Below are 27,227 nucleotides of genomic sequence, written 5' to 3' on the forward strand. Positions count from 1 at the left end.
TGTATTAAACGGACCCCCAAAAATATACGTTTAGTATTAATAAATATTCTGAATCAAATTCATCATGATTCTTCATTGGACACGGTCTTTTGATATAGTCGTCATCGTAATAATTTAGAAGATGCTCTTAACATGGAAACCATCTTCAGAGTTCAACTTAACCATGTCATCAAACTTAATCGGATACTTCAGTTCATTTTCAATAGCGATGTGTGTATCGAGTTCGCGAGCATACATAAATTCATAATGCCTACCTTTGCTCGCCGAGAGCACGGACTAATGATGCTCTTCTCCAAGAAATTCGGACATTCCGGCTTGTCTCCAAAATGCAGTTGCGCACCTGCCATCCTTGATTACATCTTACCTTACCGGTTGCCACACGACATACTCTCGTAATAATGCAAATTTTCGCCGCACGCGGTTCGCCTTCGTAATGTCGACGAATTACGCGACAAGCTGCGGTCAATAAAGCTCCTCAGTAAAGGCAGATTGTCTCTTTGTAGCAAGCATATATGTATATATAAAACATGCACCAAATAATGCAGTATATCATATTGGAATGCCGTAAGTATACTGATTTGTACTTGCACCGAGATATTCAGAATGAAAACGGAATGTCCAATCCATTGAGATGATATATCGAATAAGTATCCGATAAATATTAGGTGAATATTATACGTAAATATTATATTGATTTGTATTTTGTTGAAAATGTTCATATTATCGTAACTCGCACACATCTCATTAACTACAGATTTTTAAAAATATTGCTAAGAATCTAAGAAATTAGTTAAGGATACAAAATATCCATTAAATTTTATAAGATTCGCTGGCCACACCAATTGCACATTATAAAAACGGCATATAAATCATGTAAATTTTACTTATTTATTCTAAATACTTATTCAGTACAACTAAATTCTATCATCAAAAAAAAAGATGAAAATTTTCAAAATAATATAATTAAATATTATTATCAGCCTAAATTATATGCTACCTTATATTCATATTCTCTATATTAACTCTATAACTCATATATTAACGTTGCACGTAGTAACAATTCATAGAAAAAGATATGGGTAAATTTTTATGGTTATTATAACATCGCGATATTATTTCAGCAGCAAAAATCTGAATAAAATAATAAAATTCTAATAAGATAAAATTGAATAGAATCAGTTTTACTTAATATTCTTTTCTTGGAAATTTTAAAAGCGCGACAAAACACGGTAAATGTACATCTATTCAAATAAAATTCGAGTTTACCTATAAATGAACAATCGAATAGGTAAATGTGTTTTATAATTTCACTCGTGCATCTCGCATAATCCAACATTGTAACGAGTAAAATTATATTTAGTTAAAAGTTAGTTCCCCCTGTTAATGAGCTTACTGTCTTTGGTGCCTGGGGGGCTTACGGTATTTATCTGGTTTGTCTATGTTATAATGAACTTCCCATATAAGGGTATATCAGTAAAATACGCACCAGAGCGCTTGCTACGTGCTTGATAATGCCTGTTATGTATAACATGATCATGTGGTGTACCCTTGTGTTCATTAGCGAAACGCAAGGAAAATTCATTTTTCGCAACGTAGTGTCCGCTTGTTGGTGGTCGCTGAAATGAGTTTTTACACTGCCCCAGCTTTGAGCTAGCAAATAACGAAAGCTATGCGCACTCTATGATACACGTATTATGATAATATAATAACGGCCGAGCTTCATCAAGTCTTGGGATTTATATACTTACTATGTTTAGTATATTACGCAGAATGCAGTGCAGTCTTCTCTTTTTCATGGTAAAATTTGCTAAAATTTTACCATAGTAAAATTGGCAAACGTGTGACTGCATTTAAAAGACAAATCGAAATTTAAAAAAAATAAAAGATCGCTAGCTGGAAAAAAGCTATCTTATCAAATATTTAATATTCTCAAAAAGGAAATCTTATCGTATTATAATGTTTTTTTTCATTTATGAAGCACAATAATTTGTATTGATACAATGGTCTTCATCAAATAACTTTCGGACGTAAGATGCGCGCAAGCATGACTGAATGAAGCTCACAGTGTTGCTCCAGGAATGTAAAAATCTCCTCTCCTTCCTGCGCTCCGCATCAATTCCATTCAGAGTTTGTAACACGAAATTGGTTTCGCTGACAAGCGCTCCAAACTAAAAGCGGTCGACGGTACCCGAAAATTACATTTTATCCGGTCAAAGCAAACTTCCTCAACAATTCCCGCGGCGGTGGGTGAAGGAGGGGAGAAAGAGGGCGCGAAACCGCACGAACTCAAAGTGCCACCGACCGGAAGATAAAAGAACACGACACGGGATCGCGGCGTCGCGTCGTTTTGTACGATGCGAGAGGTAGAAAGAGAAAGAGAGAAAAGGAGGACGGACTTACCGAGAAGAGGAAAGTATAAGAAGTCACGCGTGCATCACGCGTCAGCTCCTTCGTCGGGATTGCGAAGTTCTCCGCGGGGGAAAACTCATCCGAAACTATTTGCTCCGGGTACGCCCGCGGAAAGTATATGTCTAAGAAGCTACATCTTTTTATATTGCCGAGTTCCGTGCAGGATTACCCTCCTTTTATTACTGCGGATCAAAGAGAGGGTGGACGATCGTCTTACTTCCTACTTACTTACCTCCCGAGGAGGATCGCCATGAACGTAACGACCTGTAACAAAAAGAACGCGGCATTATTACAAAGCGGAATGTCAATCGTAGAATTCGCGACCTCGGAATAAAGAGGAGGAGGGAGAGATTAATAGGACGTCTATTCTAAAGACTGCATATTATCGCGGTATCTGCTCGTAATTTAACTTCAAGCACTGACTAAAGGTAGATTTACTTTGTCATACAATGTGAATTTCTTTCAATAAATTGCCCACTTTTTATATCCATTGAGGGATCTGAAATTGTGCTTCCTAATTTTCTATAACGAACCTCTTATTATCTTATATCTTCTCGCGGGATTGAGATCTCAGAGATTTAAATAAAGATTATTTCTCTTTGCTAAAAAAAACAAAGGCCGCATGCGTGCAACTGTCTTGAAAGAAGTGCACCGCAGTAAAAGAAAATCGCGTGCGTTTCCTTAGATGGACAAGCCGCAGATACGCATTCGCGCATTCGGCTGCTCGCTCACCGGCGAATAAATTACGCGGCATTTTATTTGCGTCTTCACAGAACGCACAAAGGAAGCCGCGGCCGCGAATAGCGTCGCAAAAGCCGGATGCGCCGTGAAAAGGAGTGCATCCTCTGCTCTCGAAACGCACGTATGGACGGTTTTAACTCATTTCGCTACCGTCTGCACGGTTTGCATTCGTCGTGCGCGCCCATTCAAACGAGATCGCGGCGGAAGGACACGATTTACGTATCTAGACGCTCGCACGCGAAAGATGTACTTCAAGATTAACTCGAAATATTTCAATATCTTACAAAGAGATAAAAAAGTTTGATGTCTCTACATTAGGTCACACTTATATGTATTATGTGCGTATGGGTTTTATATATTTTATGTAATGTTATATAACTTTTTATATCTTAAATTTCAAGAATTTTTTGTATACGTATGTATAGATAAAAGTAATCGCATTTTTTATATAGTTATTGTACAAAGTATCAAACTTCCATTTGATCAAATGTAAATTATAAATATCCTACGGATTTTTAGAACAGTTTGCTCCTTGGCATTAATGCAATTTTTGGCAAATTTATTCTTATTTTTTATTTCTAATACAAGATATTTGCAATGTTCACCATGACATTTGTATCTCGAACTGATAACAGAATATGAATAACTTATAGTGACCGCGATATATTATATATCATAAAATATAATAAAAATAGTTTCTCTATCGTTTCAGTACTTCAGGTAATTGTCTTCGTTCGTCATATTCTGATACGTTCATGCATCCGTTTATGCGCGGCGATTTCACAACGATATGGTCGGAGCCACTCGGAGCATTTACGAGCAAACTCGTTACGACTGCAACGTGCACACGTCGGGAAATGCGATTGTACTGAAATCCGCGACGACCACCTTCTTAATCCGTTTGCGTGAACTGAAAGCGACGTAAACTCGAGAAGGATAGCTCTCTGCATGATAAGTACGCCAGACTTGCATTTTCTTTAGCAGATGAATATTTACAATAAAGTGTTCTATAATAAGATATCTTATAACGAGAGGAACGCAATTCAAGCTACGGAGAAGTAAAATAGAATGATCTGTGCCGTTTTCGATATTATAACGTAATTGAGCTTATAACGCAATTGCGATATTTAATAGCTTACAAGTTGTCTAACAATGTCGTTAGTATTTTCTCTTATTTTATGTACTAATAGTCAATTATATTATTAATGCAAAATCTTTAAATTAGTAAAATAAGAAGAATTAAATATAAACCATATTTTCTCTTAACGCTCATAATAATAGTAAAATGATTCTATTTATATGTATACTGCTTTTGTATATACCGTTCTGCATCTTATAATAAGCAAATAAGATCGCGAGTATTGGAATAATAGTCCAGCAGGAAACGCCGAGATATCGAGACGTATCATTATAGTTAGTGATAATCAATTAGACCTGGAAATAGCTTTGTGTCAATTACAGGATATAACTTTATCAATCAATGGCATTTAATCCATTAAACATGATGGTACTGTTGATATAGTTCTCGATTTTCTCGATTGAATATTAATTAATAATATATATATATATTCATTTCCTTTCAACAGTATTAATGCTAAAAACAGATACACTTAAAATAATATGATCTGTTGCGTATTATCGATTTCTCATATTGATATATTCATTTACTAAATCCAATAAGATGTAAGTTTTCTTTTTAAATAAATATTTTAAAAGCGCCGAAATGTATTCAACTCAAAGTTAAATCTTGCGCGCGATATAGAAAAGCTGTCCAAATATACTGCGGACACTTCAATTTCGTAAGTGACGCAAATGCACTGTCGCTCTTAACATGAGTGCCGTGTCTGCTCGACTAATTGCGTCAAAAGGAACGAAAGCGCACGACATTAAGCACACAAGCAGCCGCCGCGCCGTTCTCGCTTCTCAATGAACGCGACTATCTTCTCCTCGCCTTTACAGCCTCATGTTTCTCCTCTTCGAGGAAGCTGGCAGCGGATGAAGCGGACAGCTCTCGAAGATATGTACCACGCGACAACTGAGTTTCCACTGAACTCCTATATTTAGTCGAAGCGAGTCAAGCCGCGGCACTTTTTGCGTGTCAAACAACCTCGACGTCGCGCGGCATTCGAGGCTCCAAAGCGAAGACACTAATTTAGAGGCGTGTCGGCATTTAGAATGCATCGAACGGGTCCGGCGATGTCATCATTAGAGCGAGGAGAACGGGCAGCCTCTTTCGATCTTCATTAAGCTGGTTTCACATCAGTTCGTTTCCACACATAAAACTTGAGCTATAAAATTATATGTATCTAAAAATTATTTTTTAAATATAGACAAAAACCATAAGGGTAACAAAATTAAATTGATATAAGAAGTACTGTGTGAGAGCAATACCTCTTATTCGTTAGCATCTTATTTTAAGTTATTTACCCTTAAGCCTTAAGCCATAAAACGTTCCAAATTTTTTACTGCTCTTTTCTAAATATATATTTATTTAAAATTATTTTATCTGTGATGATATAATTATGGAAATTGCTAACTACTTTATTATTTATTTATTTAAATTACTTGCAAAATTAGTTAATTAGTCTCCTAATCTAGGAGACTATTATCGCGTAAGCGAAAAGTAGATAAGTACTTTCACCGAAGTTTTCAAAAAAAGTTTTCAAAACATCAATAGAAATGCTCACGAGAACTCTGATGTGAGAGCAGCTTTATAAGGTTCGGTATATTGGAACAGGACGAGTGCAACAGGAGAAGTCGCCGTGGTGTCTCCTGTCTCCGCCTGACACCGCTCGAGATACGGCGCTTATGTTAATGCGAGGGGCACACATCGTGTACGACGAGAAGGACTGACACACAATGCCGGCGATAGCACCGGCCGAGACCGAATCCGGCGGCCATTAATAATGAATGGTACGAACTCAATGAATCACAGTTACGTATACCATTATAATGTAAATATTTGACGCAACTTATAGCCTTCGCATCCTATTTTGTGTCAATTGTTTGCGCGAATAAATGTCTCGTATCGGAATTGTAACAAAACGGAGAAACATATTTTTCTCCCTATATATCTAAAAATATTCAAGATTCCTCCGATAAGAGTTAAGTTTCTGTATGGAAAGTCGGATCTGATTCTAATCGCGAAACGTCATGATGTTACGCGTTGTTAATGGAAGGCTTGCTCTTGGAGTAAACAGTATCGGTATCAAGCAGGGAATCGATATCTACGATAGGACAGTGTTGATGAAACATTACTCTAGACTACGTCTGGATTATATCTCAAGACATAATAATGTCATCGAATTTACATACATTCCTATGTTTCCTCTAGGAAAGCTGATTTATCGTGAAAAAGGTTTTATATAATCGATAAGTAATATTAAAAGATAAATCGGTTTAATTATAATTTATTAAAGACGTTGAAATTTATCGATTAAGGTGATAAATTACAGTGTCATGATTAGTTTTTAAATTCTTTCAGATTCTCGGAATTTTAGAACAGATCTCGATTTAGAGTCTCTGCACCTACAAGCAGAGCAAAATTATTTCCCGGCAAAATAATTTCCGCGTCTCACGCTCTGCAAGCCAGCGACGCTAAATACGAAATGAGACTTCAACGGGAATGATTCAACAACCTTATTACCACATAATATCTTGCCTTCCAAGACTCACGCGTTAACTCGGTATTGCGAGCGCGCATAATGCACTCTCTCTACTTCCTCCTCCCTCCTCTCTCTCTTTCTCTCTCACACACACCCCTCTCTCTCTCTCTTTCTCTGCAACGAGGAACGAAGACGCAAATTCGGTATGCAGTCTACTGCGTTATCAAGAGACACGGTAGTGTCTCGCGCCAAGTATACGCGGAGCGAGGCCGACCGTGACTCTTTTACGCGACGCGACGGGTTGCGAGTACTCGAGATGTTGAGATCTCGATAACGAGTGAACGGATCAAGTTCTAAGTAGGCTTGATCGATAGCTTAGGGTCGAATTAGGGGGGGGGTTACTCTTATAATATTTCCGTTATGTGCCCTACGAGCGGAGATATTACGATGCAAAGTCTGAAATGGTAAATTTTAATTAAGATACGTCGTCGTCGTCCTACGGTTGCTTTTTTCCTCGATAGATGGCATTTGAGAACATGTCGAGCGTTCCCCCGGGGCCCCTCCATGACAGTGTTGCTACACTGAAAAGAGACAGCATATATACGCGTACTCGCGTATACGTGTGCGCTCGCCGCTCAGTGCGTTCGCGCGGACAGCGCGCTAGAAATCATATTGAAAGACGATTAGAAGCCGAAAGAATCGTACGTTGGTGTATGCATATTCGAGACAGTTTTGTCCGCAAGATCTATAAAATATTAGCTTCCCTTAAAAATAAATCAGAAGCGTGTTTGACTCTTGCCGAAGAATGCTCTACAATTGACGATAAAATACGTGCATTATGTGGCATATCGCGACATACAGCTTCGTCTGAAAATTATTTTATCGACACATATCGTAACATTACTTCGTCACAACCTTTGGTAATGAACGTAAAAGGTCAAACTATGAATGTATTACCTTTGCAGCAGGCACAAGCAAAAAAATCATGGGAATGTAATACCTTGTGTACAATTGATGATCCGTTTTTAATCGATCGTTATGAAAAATTCCTTCAAACGATAAGTACATGTACTTTAAACAAAATACCACAATTGTTAGAAAAGATTCATACATGTACGATAAAAAATTCAAATAAAAAGGGTCACACACATGCTTGTTACATTGATACGAAACTTTGCAAAGCGATGTTTCTTTGTGTTCAAATATTATCACCTCATTTTCCAAAGGTGAGACATATTAAACGTTTCATTTATCAAATAACAAGTTTCTATCGGAAAATGTTAAATCTGCAGAAGGCTTTAACTTCCGCTGATTTAGACACATTAAATGAAATTATAACTTTGGAACAAGAAAAAGCAAATATGTACAAACATCAGCAGAGTTGTACTATTTTGAGTGATGACGATATCATTTCTCGCTATAGCAACGCATTTAAGGCTTTTACCAAACGCTGCATGGACACACCTCGATATGTTTGTGCATCATGTGAGAGACTTTGTTATAAGAAAAGTGTCTCTGAAATTAATAAGCTTAAAACGCAATTAGATATTCCAATTTGGAGAGATTTAATGGCGCATTTAAAAAAACATAACATTACCCCACAATACATATGTCGTTATTGTGCAGGAAAATTCCGTAAAGGATTAATGCCTGCGTATTGCGTTTTAAATAATCGATTTGTACGTGATACACCCGAAGAAATATCATCTCTTAACACGTTTGAAAAAATTTTTATACAAAGAGCTAAAGCTTTTCAAACTGTTGTTAAAATGGGAACTGTTATTAACAAAAAACTGCCTCATAGAAATATGGTACAAAAAGTAAAAGGTAGAACGTTTCATTTACCATTACCTTTACAAGAGACATGGAATAAATTATGTTCCGATAGAGCATCAAGTTACTTGTACTAGTCGGTGCAAATCATGTGGTAATACAAAAGTTATTATTACTGATAACAATATAGTTGTCCCAATTTCTATTAAAAATTTGAAGAAAAAATGTGATCTTAATGATTTATTAAAGACTACATTTTCACATTGGTGTCAATCACATGACAAATCATGCGAACATTGTGCAGGAAATGATATAATGTTTAAAAATGAATTAACGTTGACAAAAGAAATGGTTATTATTCATTTAATTTTGTTTTCATTACAAGATAATAAAGTAATAAAAATACCACAGAAATTTAATTTAAATGGCATATCAACAGCTAAAGTATCAATAGCTAAACAGCAATATAAAGTAATGAATGCTATATTTCATGATGGTTCATGTATTGAGAATGGCGATTATACAAGTATGTGTAGAGAAGGGACATCTTGGACTAAAATTGATGAGAAACAAAAAATGATTACGAAAGAAGAACGATGGCCTACAGGTGCTAGAAATATTTATATATTATTTTTACAAAAAGTTGATAATAAAAATTAAGCAACTATTATCAAATATAGATACACATTTTACATAAAAACAATGTCCAGCAATGTATTTTCATGATTAGCAGTGATATTCTAAACCAAATTCAATTGTATTTTATTACATATTTTTTATGTGGCATCAACATGTCTCTCATTTATTAATTTACATATCAATGATTATATTTTAATTATAAAAGACGATGAGAGTGGTAGTGAAATTTTTTCACTTTATTAGCATTAATCACGTTAGAATGCGATTGTCTTATATCGCAAAATATATACAGGGTATAAAACTAAAGGTGTTACAAACTATTATTTCTAAAACTAAGCAAATTATGAAATTTTTGTTTCCTTAGAAATAATAGCCTGTAACACCTTTAGCTTTACAATCTGTACATACTGTTTGTAAGATATACTCTTTATAAGACTAGATATTATATAGACGCGCGCGCTATTTAACTTTAATATTTCACTGTTACTATTACACTATTAACCACACAACTGTCAAAATATGCCATGACAGCCGGTCCTGAAGTAAGCACAAGAGAACTAATCCGCATTGCGGAAAAGCGACAATAATATTTCGATAGATTCGAGTATGGATGACATGCCCTTTTTAGAAGAGGATGCGTAACACTACAAAATGCATGATATCAGTACAAAATTACCTTTTTCAAAAAAGGTAAAAAAAGGGCGCCAAGTACACGCGTGGTTGTTACCTCGGAAAAAAACCAAATGGTAGTATCATTAATTTTATCTCACAAAATTGTCTCACAAAAATTGTCTCACAAAATTGTCTGACAAAAATTGTCACACAAAATTGTCTCACAAAAATTGTCTCACAAAAATTGTCTCACAGAATTGTCTCACAAAAATTGTCTCACAAAATTATTAAATTACAAAATTGTTACTTTATTCAATCCAAGTGATATCTATCTTAACAAAATTATTAAAAACAGAAGTCGTTTTTGTTCGACTCAACTGGCCTAATAATTAATATATTTAAACTCACAACGTTTCGAAAAATTATCTCACAAAATTGTCTAACAAAAATTGTCTCACAAAATTGTCTCACAAAAATTGTCTCACAAAATTATTAAAATACAAAATTGTTACTTTATTCAATCCAAGTGATATCTATCTCGAAAAAAACTAAATAACAAGTGGTATCTATTTAAAAAAAAAATATGTGAAATTTTTTAATACTGCGCCAATTACAAAGAGAGAATATATATATATATATATATATACCTTAACAAAATTATTATTATATCACGAAATTGCGTTACCAAACTCAATCCAAGTGATATATATATTTCAAAAAAATATATGAAATCTTTAAATTACGCCAACTACAAAGAGAATATTATATTGCTTTGAAAAATAATTGTAGTGCAACTACTCTTAAAAAATAAAACAAAATTGTGTTACCTAACTCAACCCAAGTGGTATGTATCTTTGTATTCCTAAGGATCTTTCTATCAACCCAAGTGGTAGTAGTTTTAATTCTCCTTGATAAAATTATAATATTACAAAGAATCGTTTAATCATTTTAATCACAAAGAATTAAAGAGGTAACATTATAAAATAAAAATATTTAATTAAAATAAAATAAATAAATTTTTCTTGTAAAAAACTTGGCGCTGCTTTTTTAAGGTTAATCCAGACAAACTTGCATAGGTGCATAAGCATATGCATAAAGAGATGGATTGGTCTATTTCCTTTTGCACATATATCTGAACCAATCAATTTCTTACGCTTATGTTTATGCGCGATGCAAATTTGTCTGGATAGACTTTAAAAAAGCAGCGCCAAGTTTTTTACAAGAAAAATTTATTTATTTTATTTTAATTAAATATTTTTATTTTATAATGTTACCTCTTTAATTCTTTGTGATTAAAATGATTAAACGATTCTTTGTAATATTATAATTTTATCAAGGAGAATTAAAACTACTACCACTTGGGTTGATAGAAAGATCCTTAGGAATACAAAGATACATACCACTTGGGTTGAGTTAGGTAACACAATTTTGTTTTATTTTTTAAGAGTAGTTGCACTACAATTATTTTTCAAAGCAATATAATATTCTCTTTGTAGTTGGCGTAATTTAAAGATTTCATATATTTTTTTGAAATATATATATCACTTGGATTGAGTTTGGTAACGCAATTTCGTGATATAATAATAATTTTGTTAAGGTATATATATATATATATATATATTCTCTCTTTGTAATTGGCGCAGTATTAAAAAATTTCACATATTTTTTTTTTAAATAGATACCACTTGTTATTTAGTTTTTTTCGAGATAGATATCACTTGGATTGAATAAAGTAACAATTTTGTATTTTAATAATTTTGTGAGACAATTTTTGTGAGACAATTTTGTGAGACAATTTTTGTGAGACAATTTTGTGAGATAATTTTTCGAAACGTTGTGAGTTTAAATATATTAATTATTAGGCCAGTTGAGTCGAACAAAAACGACTTCTGTTTTTAATAATTTTGTTAAGATAGATATCACTTGGATTGAATAAAGTAACAATTTTGTAATTTAATAATTTTGTGAGACAATTTTTGTGAGACAATTCTGTGAGACAATTTTTGTGAGACAATTTTTGTGAGACAATTTTGTGTGACAATTTTTGTCAGACAATTTTGTGAGACAATTTTTGTGAGACAATTTTGTGAGATAAAATTAATGATACTACCATTTGGTTTTTTTCCGAGGTAACAACCACGCGTGTACTTGGCGCCCTTTTTTTACCTTTTTTGAAAAAGGTAATTTTGTACTGATTATATTTACCGCATGTTGTTCCGCCGGCGCCTGATGCCTCTTCCAGGCCTCCACCTCCTCTCAGGCTGCTCGGGATGTCACTCGTGTTCCCTCGATGCGAAGATGATGCTCCTTCCCGCGCGGATATTTTCTGTAACATAAAAATAATCGAATCGATTAAATACGTGTCACGCGCATCGAACATCTTATTCGTTATTCAGATTAATATTATATTTTAAATTACTTCTTCGAAAAAGGTTTCTACGTTAGAATCAACTTGAATCAAATTTTTCAAAATATTTTTTTTTACTAATTTAAATTCCGAAACACGGTTTAATGTAGCAACTGAATAAGCACAAACGAAAAGAGAGATTCTATAATATCTTTAGAAAAAATAAAAAGTAACATTTACCAGAAGTGTTGGTACGCCGATGCCCGATGCCTATCCTAGGCCTCCTCCTCCTCTCAGGCTGCTCGGGATGTCAGCTTCGCAGGATTCCCTCGCTGATCCGATGTCATCTTCTGCGTCGTTATTTTCTGAAACATTTAAATGAACGATTCGATTAAGTAACTTTGTAAGCGTAAGCGTTGACGCGCGACGGACCGTATAGGCGAGCGAAGCGTATAAACGTCCCGCGGCGCGGCGGGGGGACACGCGACGGACCGTATGAGCGAGCGAACGGTATAAATGTCCCGCGGCGCGGCGGGGGGACACGCGACGGACCGTATGAGCGAGCGAACGGTATAAATGTCCCGCGGCGCGGCGGGGGGACACGCGACGGACCGTATGAGCGAGCGAACGGTATAAATGTCCCGCGGCGCGGCGGGGGGACACGCGACGGACCGTATGAGCGAGCGAACGGTATAAATGTCCCGCGGCGCGGCGGGGGGACACGCGACGGACCGTATGAGCGAGCGAACGGTATAAATGTCCCGCGGCGCGGCGGGGGGACACGCGACGGACCGTATGAGCGAGCGAACGGTATAAATGTCCCGCGGCGCGGCGGGGGGACACGCGACGGACCGTATGAGCGAGCGAACGGTATAAATGTCCCGCGGCGCGGCGGGGGGACACGCGACGGACCGTATGAGCGAGCGAACGGTATAAATGTCCCGCGGCGCGGCGGGGGGACACGCGACGGACCGTATGAGCGAGCGAACGGTATAAATGTCCCGCGGCGCGGCGGGGGGACACGCGACGGACCGTATGAGCGAGCGAACGGTATAAATGTCCCGCGGCGCGGCGGGGGGACACGCGACGGACCGTATGAGCGAGCGAACGGTATAAATGTCCCGCGGCGCGGCGGGGGGACACGCGACGGACCGTATGAGCGAGCCGAACGGTATAAATGTCCCGCGGCGCGGCGGGGGGACACGCGACGGACCGTATGAGCGACCGAACGGTATAAATGTCCCGCGGCGCGGCGGGGGGACACGCGACGGACCGTATGAGCGACCGAACGGTATAAATGTCCCGCGGCGCGGCGGGGGGACACGCGACGGACCGTATGAGCGACCGAACGGTATAAATGTCCCGCGGCGCGGCGGGGGGACACGCGACGGACCGTATGAGCGACCGAACGGTATAAATGTCCCGCGGCGCGGCGGGGGGACACGCGACGGACCGTATGAGCGACCGAACGGTATAAATGTCCCGCGGCGCGGCGGGGGGACACGCGACGGACCGTATGAGCGACCGAACGGTATAAATGTCCCGCGGCGCGGCGGGGGGACACGCGACGGACCGTATGAGCGACCGAACGGTATAAATGTCCCGCGGCGCGGCGGGGGGACACGCGACGGACCGTATGAGCGACCGAACGGTATAAATGTCCCGCGGCGCGGCGGGGGGACACGCGACGGACCGTATGAGCGACCGAACGGTATAAATGTCCCGCGGCGCGGCGGGGGGACACGCGACGGACCGTATGAGCGACCGAACGGTATAAATGTCCCGCGGCGCGGCGGGGGGACACGCGACGGACCGTATGAGCGACCGAACGGTATAAATGTCCCGCGGCGCGGCGGGGGGACACGCGACGGACCGTATGAGCGACCGAACGGTATAAATGTCCCGCGGCGCGGCGGGGGGACACGCGACGGACCGTATGAGCGACCGAACGGTATAAATGTCCCGCGGCGCGGCGGGGGGACACGCGACGGACCGTATGAGCGACCGAACGGTATAAATGTCCCGCGGCGCGGCGGGGGGACACGCGACGGACCGTATGAGCGACCGAACGGTATAAATGTCCCGCGGCGCGGCGGGGGGACACGCGACGGACCGTATGAGCGACCGAACGGTATAAATGTCCCGCGGCGCGGCGGGGGGACACGCGACGGACCGTATGAGCGACCGAACGGTATAAATGTCCCGCGGCGCGGCGGGGGGACACGCGACGGACCGTATGAGCGACCGAACGGTATAAATGTCCCGCGGCGCGGCGGGGGGACACGCGACGGACCGTATGAGCGAGCGAACGGTATAAATGTCCCGCGGCGCGGCGGGGGGACACGCGACGGACCGTATGAGCGAGCGAACGGTATAAATGTCCCGCGGCGCGGCGGGGGGACACGCGACGGACCGTATGAGCGAGCGAACGGTATAAATGTCCCGCGGCGCGGCGGGGGGACACGCGACGGACCGTATGAGCGAGCGAACGGTATAAATGTCCCGCGGCGCGGCGGGGGGACACGCGACGGACCGTATGAGCGAGCGAACGGTATAAATGTCCCGCGGCGCGGCGGGGGGACACGCGACGGACCGTATGAGCGAGCGAACGGTATAAATGTCCCGCGGCGCGGCGGGGGGACACGCGACGGACCGTATGAGCGAGCGAACGGTATAAATGTCCCGCGGCGCGGCGGGGGGACACGCGACGGACCGTATGAGCGAGCGAACGGTATAAATGTCCCGCGGCGCGGCGGGGGGACACGCGACGGACCGTATGAGCGAGCGAACGGTATAAATGTCCCGCGGCGCGGCGGGGGGACACGCGACGGACCGTATGAGCGAGCGAACGGTATAAATGTCCCGCGGCGCGGCGGGGGGACACGCGACGGACCGTATGAGCGAGCCGAACGGTATAAATGTCCCGCGGCGCGGCGGGGGGACACGCGACGGACCGTATGAGCGAGCCGAACGGTATAAATGTCCCGCGGCGCGGCGGGGGGACACGCGACGGACCGTATGAGCGAGCGAACGGTATAAATGTCCCGCGGCGCGGCGGGGGGACACGCGACGGACCGTATGAGCGAGCGAACGGTATAAATGTCCCGCGGCGCGGCGGGGGGACACGCGACGGACCGTATGAGCGAGCGAACGGTATAAATGTCCCGCGGCGCGGCGGGGGGACACGCGACGGACCGTATGAGCGAGCGAACGGTATAAATGTCCCGCGGCGCGGCGGGGGGACACGCGACGGACCGTATGAGCGAGCCGAACGGTATAAATGTCCCGCGGCGCGGCGGGGGGACACGCGACGGACCGTATGAGCGACCGAACGGTATAAATGTCCCGCGGCGCGGCGGGGGGACACGCGACGGACCGTATGAGCGAGCCGAACGGTATAAATGTCCCGCGGCGCGGCGGGGGGACACGCGACGGACCGTATGAGCGAGCGAACGGTATAAATGTCCCGCGGCGCGGCGGGGGGACACGCGACGGACCGTATGAGCGAGCGAACGGTATAAATGTCCCGCGGCGCGGCGGGGGGACACGCGACGGACCGTATGAGCGAGCGAACGGTATAAATGTCCCGCGGCGCGGCGGGGGGACACGCGACGGACCGTATGAGCGAGCGAACGGTATAAATGTCCCGCGGCGCGGCGGGGGGACACGCGACGGACCGTATGAGCGAGCGAACGGTATAAATGTCCCGCGGCGCGGCGGGGGGACACGCGACGGACCGTATGAGCGAGCGAACGGTATAAATGTCCCGCGGCGCGGCGGGGGGACACGCGACGGACCGTATGAGCGACCGAACGGTATAAATGTCCCGCGGCGCGGCGGGGGGACACGCGACGGACCGTATGAGCGAGCGAACGGTATAAATGTCCCGCGGCGCGGCGGGGGGACACGCGACGGACCGTATGAGCGAGCCGAACGGTATAAATGTCCCGCGGCGCGGCGGGGGGACACGCGACGGACCGTATGAGCGACCGAACGGTATAAATGTCCCGCGGCGCGGCGGGGGGACACGCGACGGACCGTATGAGCGACCGAACGGTATAAATGTCCCGCGGCGCGGCGGGGGGACACGCGACGGACCGTATGAGCGACCGAACGGTATAAATGTCCCGCGGCGCGGCGGGGGGACACGCGACGGACCGTATGAGCGACCGAACGGTATAAATGTCCCGCGGCGCGGCGGGGGGACACGCGACGGACCGTATGAGCGACCGAACGGTATAAATGTCCCGCGGCGCGGCGGGGGGACACGCGACGGACCGTATGAGCGACCGAACGGTATAAATGTCCCGCGGCGCGGCGGGGGGACACGCGACGGACCGTATGAGCGACCGAACGGTATAAATGTCCCGCGGCGCGGCGGGGGGACACGCGACGGACCGTATGAGCGACCGAACGGTATAAATGTCCCGCGGCGCGGCGGGGGGACACGCGACGGACCGTATGAGCGACCGAACGGTATAAATGTCCCGCGGCGCGGCGGGGGGACACGCGACGGACCGTATGAGCGACCGAACGGTATAAATGTCCCGCGGCGCGGCGGGGGGACACGCGACGGACCGTATGAGCGACCGAACGGTATAAATGTCCCGCGGCGCGGCGGGGGGACACGCGACGGACCGTATGAGCGACCGAACGGTATAAATGTCCCGCGGCGCGGCGGGGGGACACGCGACGGACCGTATGAGCGACCGAACGGTATAAATGTCCCGCGGCGCGGCGGGGGGACACGCGACGGACCGTATGAGCGACCGAACGGTATAAATGTCCCGCGGCGCGGCGGGGGGACACGCGACGGACCGTATGAGCGAAGCGTAATGTCTCGCGGCAGACAACGCGACGGGAGCGCCGGACCCCATTGTACCCTCACTCCCAGCGAACTGGGAGGAGGGTACGGTGTGCTCGTAGACCCTGTACCTCCCCACCGGGCCCTCCCTTCGGTAAAGCCAAAGGTACTGCCCCAGTGGATCGTTGATACAGGGAGCCCTCTCACCACGGCAAGGTGGCACACCACGAGAGGGACATTTTTTACACGCTTAACTTTATCCGTTGTCCTACCTACCCGTATTACAATTTAGTATTTGTTAATCCATACCTCAAAGTGATCACTTGAGATTTGGGAAACGTAGAATTGAGAGTTTTAACGTGCGCGATTGGAATTTAATTGGGGATGGGGATTTTCCAATCTCGCACATATGCGAGAAAATATAAAGAAAATAGTCCTACTTTGGGCAAATAAACAGATCAAATTATTTTGTATGTTAACTACTTTACAAACCTTCAATTCTGGTCATTACCTATTCGTAGACTACTTAAAAATTTGAAGATAACATTTTAAAATGTTGTCTTCGCAAATTTTTATCTAACCTATGAACCAGATAATGAATAGTTTAATTTATATAATGACAACGATATGCTCATGAAACGCATAAATCATGGCAACATTTAATAATAGTAATAATTTAATTGGCCGTTCCTGATTTTTGTCATTATATCGAAGAAATTGGACCCCACATGTGACGTCGTTGATGGAAATTTCTGAATTAATTTCTTGCTTCGTATTTATGATGTAATTTTGATATATTACTTAAGAAATAGTATTCGTATTACACAAATATCGAGATTAAAATAACACACAGTTTTATATGTTTATTATTTCGTTATTATTTGTGAATCTTAGCTTTCAAGCATAGATTAATCGTCTTTTAAAATGTTGTTTTCGACAATATTTAATTAGCCTACGAGAAGCTAATGAACGCTTTAATTTATATAATAAAAATGGTATACCCAGAAAATGCATGAATTTTGTTGAAAATTATCTAAAATATTGATTTACAGCAATAATGGAAGCTATGTCTGAAGAATTAAATGAATTAAGTAACGGAAAATCCTCTGTTAAATTCACTACTGTTTATCCGGCTCTCGTACTTACTGGACTGAGTAAAAAGCCTAAAATTAGGTAAATTTACAACAATACACTATTGTAATAAATGTCTTGCAATATCACGCACGCAGTTAATTCCTTTTATGCACTGCCATATATTGGACGAAATCAAATTTTTATTTCAATAGTATCATACCTTTTGTTAATTAGATCTTTTTATACATCAACAATATTATTTAATTAATAAGATATTTATGGCATTTATTAATGGCAAGTGATTCAATTTTATTCACCCATATAGATTTCCACGATTAATGGGAGGACTTTTACCGCGAGACGTGGCTTCGTCAATAATTGATGCGCAGAGACTAAATTACAAAAACAAAGGCATACCTTCACATTGGCTATCCTTATCTACGATATTAAGGTACGTAAATTATAATACACTCAAGATATATATTTTTAAATATACGACAAAATGAGCCGGAGGACAATTCACTATAAATATGTTAATAATATAAATACTGTTGTACTATGATCACTATTTCTCTCTCCTTTCTGTATGTCTGTAATAAAATTATAATTTTTATTTCAGACATTTACCAGACGAAGCATTAAGATGCATACTAGACTTCTTCGATACAGGAGTTTATCCAGAAGATTAAAAATATCTGTAAAATTTATAAATTTTATGATATATTATATATAGGTTTTTATTATATTAGAAGGTACGTCCATTCTTTTTTTCTGCCTTTTTTTCTTGCTGCAGTGATTTTCTGCATAAAAATAATTATCTAAATAATAATCGTAATTAATTTATAGGTGTATATACTTAGTATAATGTTTGTATGTTTGAAATGTAATAATTCTGATAACATAATTTAATATTGTCATCACGATTTTATAATTTAAGACATAAATTAGAAATAATTTATGAAATAAATTTAGATTATTTAAAAAAAGGTTCTTTACATGTTAGATATATAGTTTAATTAAAAAATCGTTAAAGATAAACTGTAGAAAAATACGTGAAAAACTTTAAAATTACCAAATATTTTTATCTGTCTTATCTTTTCTTACCTATATAGCAAGAATACAAGGTCGGACTAATGAAAAAGTTCTGGGACTGATAAAATAAAAATTACAATACGTAACACAGAATAATATAAAAAGCTTTTTAATTTAAATATATAATTTAAAAAAAAATAATTTAAATATATTCTCTTTATACATCCATTATTTATACGTTTCTTTATACGTCGCTCGTGTAGATCCTGGAATGTTTGAATAAATGTGTCGGAAGAGAGGCTGTTAAATTTGATTGCTTTAGGAAGGTTAAATTCCTTTGTTCATTCATTTGAATATGTTGATGTCGAAATGTCTTCCCTAGGATGCTTTTGGTAAGCAACCTAGCAACAACATCGCTGAGGAATATATTAAAAATTAAAAAAGCGTTTATTTTATTCTACGTTATGTTGTGATTATTGTAATTTTTATTTTAAAAATATTGAATAAAAATTTATTGTACAAAGCTATGTTCCCGAGAAAATTATTATTATGTATATTTTTTATTTAAGCTCTCACTTACGACATTTTGAATACAATTTTTGGTGAAATTTGTTTAAAATTGAGATCATCTTCAGTCACAAAATATGTTACAGCATATGTAATATGTCTTGCATTTTTGCTATTAATTGCAAGGTAATTGGAATAGAAAATACATAGAAAATCAAAATCAATATCTTTAAACTTCATAAGTCTGTTGCTATTCTCTGAACATTCGATTTCAATCAGAAATTCAAATTCGAACGAACAGAAGACCCAAATAATTCTCTGATTTATAAAAGCACGTTATAGAGACTTGATAAATACAATTTTGAGATTAAGTTTAAGATTTCACAAGGCCCAAAATTTTTTTTCTAGATATCCGCCAGAATACATTTTAGCACAAGTAACCTTTACTTTTATTTAAAGATACATAAATTATTTAGAGATACTGATCTACCGACTGGAGAAGAGAAATAAGATGCATATATTTAAAGTTTAATAAACGTACCATAAAGGACAGCCGTTAACCAGCCGATCGATCGTCGTGAATGTTTGTAATCAGGCAGGTATATAGTCGACGTGTTCGTAAGCGTGTTCGTCAGTTCTCGCTTTCGTTGGTGCGAGGAAACATGTCCTACTTATAATACAGTTTCATACGCAACAGTCCAGAAAGGCATAGTTGAAGTGTCGTGATCACAAAAGGCTCAAACATTAGCTCGTTCGGACAATTTTTCTTCGTAAAATGGTCAGTCTTACACTCACATTTCCAGAAATATATTTATACATTTATATATTTAAGAAGTGAGACAATCGTTGGAAAGTCGTTAAGTCGGAAAGTGAAATCAAACAGCTGTTATTTCTTGGAGTGTTATAATGAGAGAATGGATAAAATAAAATGCATTAACACTATATATTGAAGAAGAAATTTGTTATTTCTTCTTTAGATTTGTAGTAATATCGGTATTACTAAATTTATTATTAATTTAATTATATAATTGTATTATTCTAGCTTTAGTTTAAGATTGCGTTTCAAGGCCGATAATAGTGGCAATAGTAACCGTGCGTGACTTGCTAAGGCGAAGAAATATGTACATAAATTCACGTAAATAATATTATTATTATTAGGCATAAAAAAGATCCAGTCCAACCGTATAAGGCTTATATATTTCTGTGTACTTGTATTATTCATATATCTATTAATAGTTATTTCTATTAATATATCTAAAAAAGAGTAGTATAAAATATACATACACAAACTTGTAAAAATAAATATTATAAAAAAAGAACCAACAATTAAGCTAATTTTATAACTTGCAATTAGTAATATAAATTTGTTTTCGAAATGACGATTATCTGAACTTGCTCAGTTATCAAGATACTTTTGAAACTTATTACATTTTCTATAACATTATATTTGGCAATAACTATAAATTGTGCCTTCGAAGAATTCCGGATAAATGGAATTCCTCGTGCTGATAATATCTGAACGTATGCCATTGAATCATGCGACCAACGTACTTTACATTTCTTCTTATGTTTATTTATTTCTCTACAAGTTTCGTGTATATATTTATAAATTGTTATAATATTCGTGTATATTTTTTTTACTGTATACTATTCTACCAGGGAATAATAGTATGTTTTTTTTTTATAGTATTATCGTACCGCTTCAACTTGCTTTGCGCTATATAATCATCGTCTTACAGGCGCAATAATTTAAACGACGCGTCTCTGCGTTCGCGCGCGGCGAACTTGATATTCTTTCTGTTTACCGATGCTCCTTATTTGAGAGTTTTCTTCGTGTCTCAAAGGTGGATTAGGATCTGCATAAGGAGAAATTCTTCCGGCATACTATGGGTACTCCGACGATATATACTTATTTCGTATACGTTTCCGCCGGACAAGCTGCGGGAAGATAGATGCAATTTCTGACCGCTAACAAACTTTGTTAAGAACTATGGCAGACTATTAGTTCGGAGTATGTCGCAGTAGCTAAATTCGTTAATTATTATGAATTAATTATTAATTCTAGCATGCAAATATATATAAACATATATTAAAATATATTGACATATATTGAAAAAGATGAATGTGAAAACAAATCTTGCGCTTTGAAAATAAAATATATCTTATTTCAAAGTTAATTTTGTTTCAAAGTTAATCATAATTTATTTTTTAATAATTTTATTTAACATAGCAATTTAAAAAATTATAATAAACAGTCTCTATTTAAATATTTGTTGTAGAAACATCAGAAGCTTATGAAAATGTAACAATTCTACATCCACAAAGCTACATCCACAATGCATATTTATGCTTATCCTCCGATACGGAGATGCGCATCCTTCTTCCTGCTCACATTCGCTATTTATAATTTAATTTCGATCCACGACGTTCTAAGTCATCGAAACTGTTGCCAACACACAGCTTTGCGTCTACCCGTACCGAACTAGCCGAATGTCAGGACGTCGGGTAACTCATGAATTTGCATGGACCAAGCCAAATATAATCTTAGTATACACAGATGGTTCTCTCCTTCTCTTTCTGACATATATATATACACACACACAGACACATACATACGCGTGCGCGCTCTCTCTCTCTCTCTCTCTCTCTCTCTCTCTCTCTCTCTCTCTCTCTCTCTCTCTCTCTCTCTCTCTCTCTCTCTCTTCCCTCTCTACCTATTTCATTCCGTAGGGTGTTCTCACTCGAAGGACTCGACTCATTCTCACCGCTCATGGTACTGTCGTGGATAGGAAGTGCAGATTGCCCTGTTTAATTACTGGTTAGGGATGGATGGGAAGCTTCGAGGGCAATCAGCCTGTTTGTATTTGCTCGCAGGTTTATGTCGGTTTACTCGTAACCCGCGCCATCCGATTTCTACGAGACAGCTCAATTCACCGAACATCGCATTCTGCGATGGTTTGTGGTTTCTATCTTTGTGCATCGCGACGCGAAATAAACAGATTAATGTATTCGCGAAAGTAGATAATATAAGATAATTCACAAAATGTGTTATTCATTATTTGAGTTACTCACCGGAAAAATCTATATTGAAGAAAGGAATAATTTAAACAATATCAATATTTAAATAAAATCTATGTAATTAATAATTATATCTAATTAAAATTACCAAATCAGTCAATAATTAATAATAATAATAGTAGTAATTTTTGTAGTAAATGTCCGTTAAAGTTGTAGATAGGTAAATCTTCAAAAGACGTCTTGGCTTAAAAGTTCGTAGACATAGCGTATGTATAGGTTTGCAACATGGGTCGTCGTTTTATTATAATGTTGTGCAAGAAGCTCAAAAGTTCAGCACATCATCTCGCGCCTTTTTTTTTCAAGAATCTCCATTTTGCAAAGTTCGTGAAGTCCCTATCAAACTTGGAAGTTTGTTTACCGAGGGCGCGCTATCTGAACTAAGACGCCCGTACGCATTTCCAGATAGTTGATGGTAAGTTTAATGGAGATTCTATAATTACTATCTTACCATGGCACTAAATTATGAGCGATTATCTAGATTGTAGGTACATGTTTGCCAAAGTGCATGTCTAGTTGCTGTTGCAGTTTGGCACAGTATAGCTCTCTTGTTACACTTCAATGAAGTTAATGCCATTCGTCGATGCAAGCTGCTTGGCAAGTTAAGGCGATTGCAGGACTGAACCAATCGATTATGTATAGTTCATAATTCTAATTAATTGAGGAACATAATAACATCATACTGATATTAAAAGTGTTATGTTCGTGATATCGCGACATACGCGAAAATCGATAATATAGGAAAAAAGTTTTCATCATGGTAGTAAGCACTATCTCTAATCAAATTTTAAAATTATTTTTCAGTGATATCAGTAAATGTGTAAAACCATCGCGAACTATTAACAGATTAAATATGGAAAAAAGTTCGTACAAAAAATTTAAATTACATGAAAAAATGAATAATGATTAAATAATTTAATGACATAATATATCTGTATTATTGACGTACATATAAAATTGGTACCTACTCCGCATATAGATATATCTATATAATCGTAACTTTAAAATTTAGTCCAATCTCGTACTTCCACAATGCAAAACTAATATACCTGCTTGCAATGCGTCGGGCGTGTTAGTTTTCTGGAGGGTATTTAGACTACCGTTTTTTTCAACATCACATTGCTATCTTAACACGTAGGTATGTGGATACGTCCGTTTTTTCCCTTTCACGGATGAAACAGGCGCGGTACCCAGGTTCTACATTAGCCGGAAGCCAGACGTTCGCTTTGCATGCACCGTAAATGAGTTTTGCGTATTTGTTGCATACGCGAGAAAGCGCGGCGGAACTATTTACACGCCGGCTCACAAAGTGAGTTCCCACCGACTTTCATTCACTATTTTAGCGCACGAAGCACGCGAAAGGCTCGCGTGCGAGCCGCGTTTTCCCGACAACAGTCGTTTCTCGCGAGAAGTCCCGACATCGCTGTCCGCAATTGTATTCTTTGCTGTCATCATGAGTTGTCTAGTTTCTTCGTATTTTCAGTTTTGTGATATAGTTTCGGTTTATATAATAGAGGAAATTATACAAAATATATGAAAGAATATATGGTTTATACATTATACACAATGTATAGATAAACTATGTAAAAATATAATAAAAACACATTGTTTGATCAATTTTTGAACAGTAATTGTCTATTAAAAATTTAATTAAAAGGAATTGTTACTAGTTTTAACTTTATAATTTTTACTTTGCCAAGTAGCTGAATTATTAACCATTAAATATTAAATAAAATTTTATTTCCCATTAACATTTAAGAAATATAATTACTTAATATTTTAAACATTTAGAAATTTCTGTACCCAAGATTTTTATCATAAAACAATTAATTGAAAATTCTTTGTCGATCAAGATATTTTATGATTCGAATAAAAATTACATCTTCATCATATCTATCTTTGTACTTCGTCTAAAAGTACCATGTCAAGAATCTCTCTCTCTCTATCTCATTGGACCAATCGAAGTGCATGTCCAAACCGAAGATTCGTGTTCGTATTTCAACGTTATCAATCTAACCGGGCGTAAAACGAAAACGTCAACGTTCCTTCGGCGTTCTTCTTTTACATTTTCTCGCGCGCGGTAGGCTCTGTCTTAATTGGCGCATTCCGCCGTGCCACAGACGTGAACTTATTCGATTCACGTTGCATCCCCGATACCTTAATGAAGCAAATTTGCATTCATACGCGACGCGAGTGAGCAAATACAGCGACAATAAAACTGATGCCGCGTCCCTTGCCATGGTCCACGTAAGATGAATGCGTTTGTTCCGGGCTTTCTGTTGGCGACTTCGGAGTCGCATGATAATGATTCAAACGCAGCTTCGTGCTGCAAGGGACGCTGGACGGATTTCTGTTTGAGACATACATGCAGGAATTAGGGATTCTGAATTTGCAATATGATATACGCCATATATATGTCGAGTAAAATCTGATCTGTATAAAAATAATTAATTTTCTTAAAATTTTAATACTCAAAATAAGGTTGAGATTATACTAAAAATGAGAATTACTAAGTGCTAAGAGAATTATAAATATTCATTGATAAGATTATTTACATTAAGAAAGATTTAGAATTTAGATGATAATGGGAATTTGAAGATGCTACTTTGCAACTGGCGATGATCAACTCTACGTATCTTAAAATAAGTTTACTATGTCAACTGCTATATGTCATTAAGCAATAATTTGTGTAGTTCTCAAAATATTGGCAGCAAAATAGTTCAAACTTTATGACATTTCGGTTTTATCACGACTGAAATATCACAATGACTGTTATTATATATCTCGCGGAGGAAGATAACGTCAAGCCGGCTCTTTCTGGCGCGTTGCGCGTCCCGGCCCGGCGGTATATATCGCAGGTTTAACTCCATTATCCATAAACTTCCTCGAGGGATCGGGAAAATTTCCCGACGTATAACGCTGTCAGATTCGCAGACACAAAGGTAGACAGTAATCGTCGGTAGGTAGGTAGCCGTCGCGTCGTTCGCGACAACTACGGCGGATTCACGATCATAGGAGCAAGAGAAGGAAAGGGAGACAGAGAGATCCGGAGAATAGAACCGTCGATACGGGGGTCTCGTTACAGCGTGATACGCCAGCAACAAAGCAGTTCTGTCCCGCCGGCTGAATGCACCGGCATAACTAACATAAGCACGGGACTCTAGCAGTCCAATCAGAACGGTCCAACAAAGATACCGCTCTCTCGTCCATTGTGCAAATCCTACTCGCGCGCTCCATGCGCCGATAGTGTATCGGGGCTTTTCTCGATCTCTGATCGAAACGTGCTCTCCCGAGAGTGAACATTGTTTGCGCGGTTCTAAATGTCGTATATGCCAACAGAGCTTTGCGCTATGCATAATGCATTTGCACTCGGAAATAGAAACAAGGATTGAGAAAGATATAGATCTGAATTTTATAGAGAAAAAAAAGGGAAGAGAAAAAAGAGAAAGAGCAAAAAGGATTTGAAAAGTCACTTAACTGCTCATTTAAGGGGCACAAGTAGTTTGTGTATTAATGCATTATGCATCTGTCATTTCAAGACCTTAATTTCTTTGTAATACGTAATCGTTTCATCTCTTGATCTCTTCGCAATCGACTGGTCAGCCAAAGGTATTACTTCGCGCAGCGCGATGGTTCAAGATCGAAAAGAAGGTCTCAATCTTTAAATCCTCCTTTCCTCTCCTTAAGCTCGTTCATTCCCTTGAATTGACCACTTCGCGCGAACGTTCTTTAATTTTCCCTGTGGTCTCGCGCCGACGATTAGCACAGCGTGTAGTGCAGAACAAACTCCTCCCCTCCTGTCTAAATTAAAATGTCGAATTAGTCGACCGGCGTACCTTTTATCGCTGGCAAACCGCGGGACCGTTAGTCATTTCAATCTTGTCCCTCTCCCGATTCCCCTTTTCCTCTTTCTTTCCATCTCGCACAAGAAAACGAACGTTATCTGACGTACTTCGCCTCGTTTTAGAGACCGTCGAACGGAACGTAGAATGGAGGAATTGCCGATGAGAAAGAACGCTCGGAGAGAGGCGCAATTACAGGAATATGTACGGCCGGTTTCGTTCAAATGACGATAATACGCGTAGAAAAGAATTTACGGACGAAAGCGACGGGATAATTAATCGCCGAGCCGTGACACCCTTTATATTGGCGGCACGCGATCGACCTATCAATTCCTTCACCTTGGTGTTGGATCTATTCACCACAAGAGGTGTTTGTTAAGAGAGCAACACGAGGAAAATGTATTACCGGAAATATTTGAATCGATAATTGAGTGTGAGTTTAATTGTGCGTGAAATGACATGCGTATACCACTTAGGTAGGATTCAATTCTTTGCGACTGTAGCAAATACAATTTCAAGATGCAAATATATTAATTTTTGTTGATTATTGATTTGGCCGATATTATAAAATAATACTATATAATAATAAATTCATGTAATTGTTATCCGGTGTCTAGTTTGTTAGTCAATAATTTCAAAGAACAGTTTAGCGTGCCGCAATTAAGGGTTTAATACAAGGAAAGTTTTTTAAGATTTCCATCTTCTTGCCTTTGACAAAGAACGGTGAAAATCAATGTAAAATTATACAGAGAAGAGGGAATTGATCT

General features: G+C 39.9%; 1 protein-coding gene and 1 long non-coding RNA gene across 2 annotated transcripts; one reads left to right on the forward strand and one right to left on the reverse strand.

Moving 5' to 3' along the window:
- Positions 1 to 679: 679 nt before the first annotated feature.
- Positions 680 to 12,652, reverse strand: LOC139777733 (uncharacterized). Its single transcript, XR_011719423.1, has 3 exons — positions 12,367 to 12,652; positions 11,985 to 12,105; positions 680 to 2,673 (listed from the first exon to the last, which is right to left on the reverse strand). It is a non-coding gene; the product is annotated as an uncharacterized lncRNA (long non-coding RNA).
- A 4,168-nt stretch (positions 12,653 to 16,820) lies between these two features.
- Positions 16,821 to 19,563, forward strand: LOC139777731 (uncharacterized). The gene is made up of 3 exons (XM_071715321.1): positions 16,821 to 18,103; positions 18,330 to 18,455; positions 18,624 to 19,563. The coding sequence occupies exons 1-3, from the start codon at positions 17,988 to 17,990 to the stop codon at positions 18,691 to 18,693; spliced, it is 312 nt and encodes a 103-aa protein (XP_071571422.1). The 5' UTR covers positions 16,821 to 17,987; the 3' UTR covers positions 18,694 to 19,563.
- Positions 19,564 to 27,227: the final 7,664 nt, after the last annotated feature.

Source organism: Temnothorax nylanderi, unplaced genomic scaffold, assembly GCF_030848795.1.
Source record: "Temnothorax nylanderi isolate EJ_2023f unplaced genomic scaffold, tnyl_v1.0 TNYL_tig0159_pilon, whole genome shotgun sequence".
In the NCBI taxonomy this organism is placed as follows: domain Eukaryota; kingdom Metazoa; phylum Arthropoda; class Insecta; order Hymenoptera; family Formicidae; genus Temnothorax; species Temnothorax nylanderi.